General features: G+C 28.3%; 1 protein-coding gene across 1 annotated transcript in view; it reads left to right on the top strand.

The window, feature by feature from the left end:
- LOC106467515 (E3 ubiquitin-protein ligase UBR3-like) overlaps positions 1-3,670 on the top strand; it is a gene marked incomplete at its 3' end in the record, with an annotated part of 72,699 nt that overhangs the window by 23,158 nt on the left and 45,871 nt on the right. The window contains exons 7-9 of the mRNA XM_022395713.1: positions 851-1,079; positions 2,583-2,762; positions 3,213-3,346. Coding sequence (XP_022251421.1) covers positions 851-1,079; positions 2,583-2,762; positions 3,213-3,346 — 543 coding nt within the window. The remainder of the gene's footprint in view (positions 1-850; positions 1,080-2,582; positions 2,763-3,212; positions 3,347-3,670) is intronic.

The raw sequence follows: 3,670 nt of genomic DNA, 5'->3' as shown, positions 1-3,670 counted from the left end.
TATTCTAGTGCAGTTCAACATTTTTTTTGTTTCTATTGTCTTTTATGAACACTGTTATGAATTGGAATTTAACTTGAATGAGTGAAGCCTTTTACAGAAGAATAACTTTGTATAAGGTCCAATAGAGAAACATGTAGTTTGTTTGTAAACCGTGCTATAATGTAATGTCCAGAATAAGATCAGACAGTAAATAAGGTCCATATATCCAACAATAGAGAAACATGTAGTTTGTTTGTAAACCATGCTATAATGTAATCTCCAGAATAAGATCAGACAGTAAATAAGGTCCATATATCCAACAATAGAGAAACATGTAGTTTGTTTGTAAACCATGCTATAATGTAATCTCCAGTATAAGATCAGACAGTAAATAAGGTCCATATATCCAACAATAGAGACACATGTAGTTTGTTTGTAAACCGTGCTATAATGTAATCTCCAGTATAAGATCAGACAGTAAATAAGGTCCATATATGCAACAATAGAGAAACATGTAGTTTGTTTGTAAACCGTGCTATAATGTAATATCCAGAATAAGATCAGACAGTAAATTTTAACCTAACCTGTATGAAAGTAGTAACAAAGTACAAATTGTACATTCTCTACTGAAACATAAACATAATTTTGTGTTAGATAATTACTTTTTTCTAGAAACACAATTCTGTAATTACTGTTACTAAGTTATGAAATAATTTTAGTATTATTCATCATATTTAAATAAGTTTTTTTTTTTATAGTAAAGTATAATTCTATATATAATGTATTGCTCCATTAGTTCGAATTGAAATGAAACTTTTCTTTTTTTGTTCGATTGATTTCCAGTTAGTTTAATTTCTTTTAAATTTTTCAGGAGGCATTTACCCAGACTTTTGTTCATCATTACAGTCGCATTAGTGTGATGTTGGCTCATTCTTCAGATTCTGATACTCTATCTAATAGGGTTGTACATGTCAGTGTTCAGCTGTTTAGTAATGAAGCTCTGGCTTTCAGAATGACAAAAAACTTCAAGTTACTACATGTAATGGTGATTAGCTTAAAGGCTATGATGATGAAAATTTTGATCCAGAATACTTTGCAAGGTTCGTTTAGTTTGTAGAATATATTGAATATTGTTTTATTTATATAATGAAATACTTTTAAGTTTAATTGAGTATGGGTGTACATTTTTGCATAATGCTTCTATTTAATTTTGTGAAACTGACACCTTGGCTTTGAAAATAATGTTAGCTTTCATAGTCCAAGTCACAAACTTTGTTACTTCATAGAGAACATGGGTTTATATTTATTTATAATCAAAGTTACCATATGCCAGTTGTCTTCACAGCAAAACTTTTCACTTCAATTAGACTCCAACAAATCTACTTAAAATAATAATTAAATAATAAAAATCATTATTTTTACATTACCTTTTAAGAAAACTTCATAGAAATTTATGTTTTATAATATATACATTATGTAGTCAAAACAATAAATAGTCAATTTTAATCACTTTAAAATATTTGGAGATAAACAGATATTTCTACTATGTAATTTGATTAGTTCTTGAATTACAAATTCCTAGAAAAGAACTATATATAGGTTTGGCCATATTGAATGATTTTATGATCACCATGAAATTTTTAGTAAACATTACGAGTCTTTTGTACACAAAAAGTCAAAATTTTTTATGCACGATTTAGTAACCCTATTTTTTCCCCCTTTGTTGATTGTCAGTACTTCATATAGCTTTCAAATATTCATTTTAGAACACATAAAAATGTAAAATCATAAATAATATTCAATGTTAAGCTGGTACACAATTAAAAAACATTTTATTTAAATTACTATAAACATAAAAATGTATATCGACACTAGAATAGAATGTCCCAAAACTACTGTAATTTATCTGGCTTTCTAACCAACCTGTAAATAGGTTACAGAAATGCTATTGCTGTTTGAAGCAATTTATTTAGTCTTAAACACATCAAGCTCATACTACAAATTATCAATGGTTTAATATTCATCAAATTACCATTTACAAAATATAGACCTGACTCTAAAATAGCTTGTAGGTAGGTAAGATAGATGATTCAAAAATATTTAGAGAACAAATTTATTCTCATTTATTAGGAGTTAAATTGTTTGTAAAATCATTGCTTCATGTATTGTATTCACTTGCTTCCTCAAACCTCGATCAGGTAATCAGATTATTAGTCATCCACAGACATGAGCAGAACACCCAAAAAAAGCACAGGAAAGAATCAAACTTAGAAAAAACAGAAGTTCTAAATTAGATTTAGGAAGGAAACTAAAAAAAGGGTGAAATACAAAAAGAAATTTAACTTCAACCTGTGTTTATTTATTTATATATGAAACATTTTTTTAATACTCTTAGATTACAGAAAGTGACTTGATTTAAATGTCAAACGTAGTAGAAAGTATTACAATAAAACAATAATTGTATAACATTGTTTAAGTTTTAATTAAAGATAGTGTTGACGTGTAATGTTAACTTAATCATTAATCTGTAACCACCATTCTGTATAAAACTTTATAATTGGAGCTGGATACTTAATAAGATGTATTTCTTTAAATATTTTCAGATACAGAAAAAAATTTTCATTTTGTTGTTAACTGCGGTAATCGAGTTATGAAAGATCATTGTTATTGGCCAGTAGTCAGTGATCTTAACAATGTGCTGACTCATCGTCCAGTGGCCCTGGAGTTTTTGAAAGATCAATCATTACTAGAGATTTGGTTTTCTTTTTTGTCAATGTTTCAGGGTAAGTAACTTTAAACAGTGAAACATCTGCTGTACAATGCAAGTTTGGTGTAGGATATTCATAAATTTTGAATATTTAATAAAGATATTAGTTGATAAAAGATGTTTACTTATTAATTGAGCAACGACGAGTGCTTTGACAAAGACAAATCATATTTTTGTATGCTGGGTATACAAGATATTGATATTTATCACATTTCTGAGATTTATGGAAGATTCTTTAATTTTACACAATCTAAACTGACATAGAGACATAAAAACTGTTGGATTATTTTTTGTAGTCTTATTACTGAAATGTTGTTTGTGGAATTAAAATTAACGAATTAGCTACTAAAATGCAAAACAAAGCTTCAACTGAAGGAAAAAAAAATGGTTTTAATTTCTTTTTAGCTTTGATGTTGTTGAAAAGTTCTCATATGTTAAGTGATACTAGTGTTTCTTTCTGTTGAAGGTATGAACGTCAATCAGCGAGAACTTTCGGCTCACGTAGAGTTTGAACCCAATACCTACTACGCTGCTTTTTCTGCAGAGCTGGAAGCATCGGCAACTGCAATGTGGGCATTAATTTCTCATCTTGAAAACTATGTAAGAAGCTTTCATTAAATTCTGTTGAAATGTACCGTTAATTTCTCATCTTGAAAACTATGTAAGAAGCTTTCGTTAAACTCTGTTGAAATGTACCGTTAATTTCTCATATTGAAAACTATGTAAGAAACTTTCGTTAAACTCTGTTAAAATGTACCGTTAATTTCTCATCTTGAAAACTATGTAAGAAGCTTTCGTTAAACTCTGTTAAAATGTACCATTAATTTCTCATCTTGAAAACTATGTAAGAAGCTTTCGTTAAACTCTGTTAAAATGTACCGTTAATTTCTCATCTTGAAAACTATGTAAGAAGCTTTCGTTAAA

This window comes from Limulus polyphemus, unplaced genomic scaffold (genome assembly GCF_000517525.1).
Source record: "Limulus polyphemus unplaced genomic scaffold, Limulus_polyphemus-2.1.2 Scaffold2642, whole genome shotgun sequence".
Taxonomy (NCBI): domain Eukaryota; kingdom Metazoa; phylum Arthropoda; class Merostomata; order Xiphosura; family Limulidae; genus Limulus; species Limulus polyphemus.
This window is presented reverse-complemented; position numbering and strand designations above follow the sequence as displayed.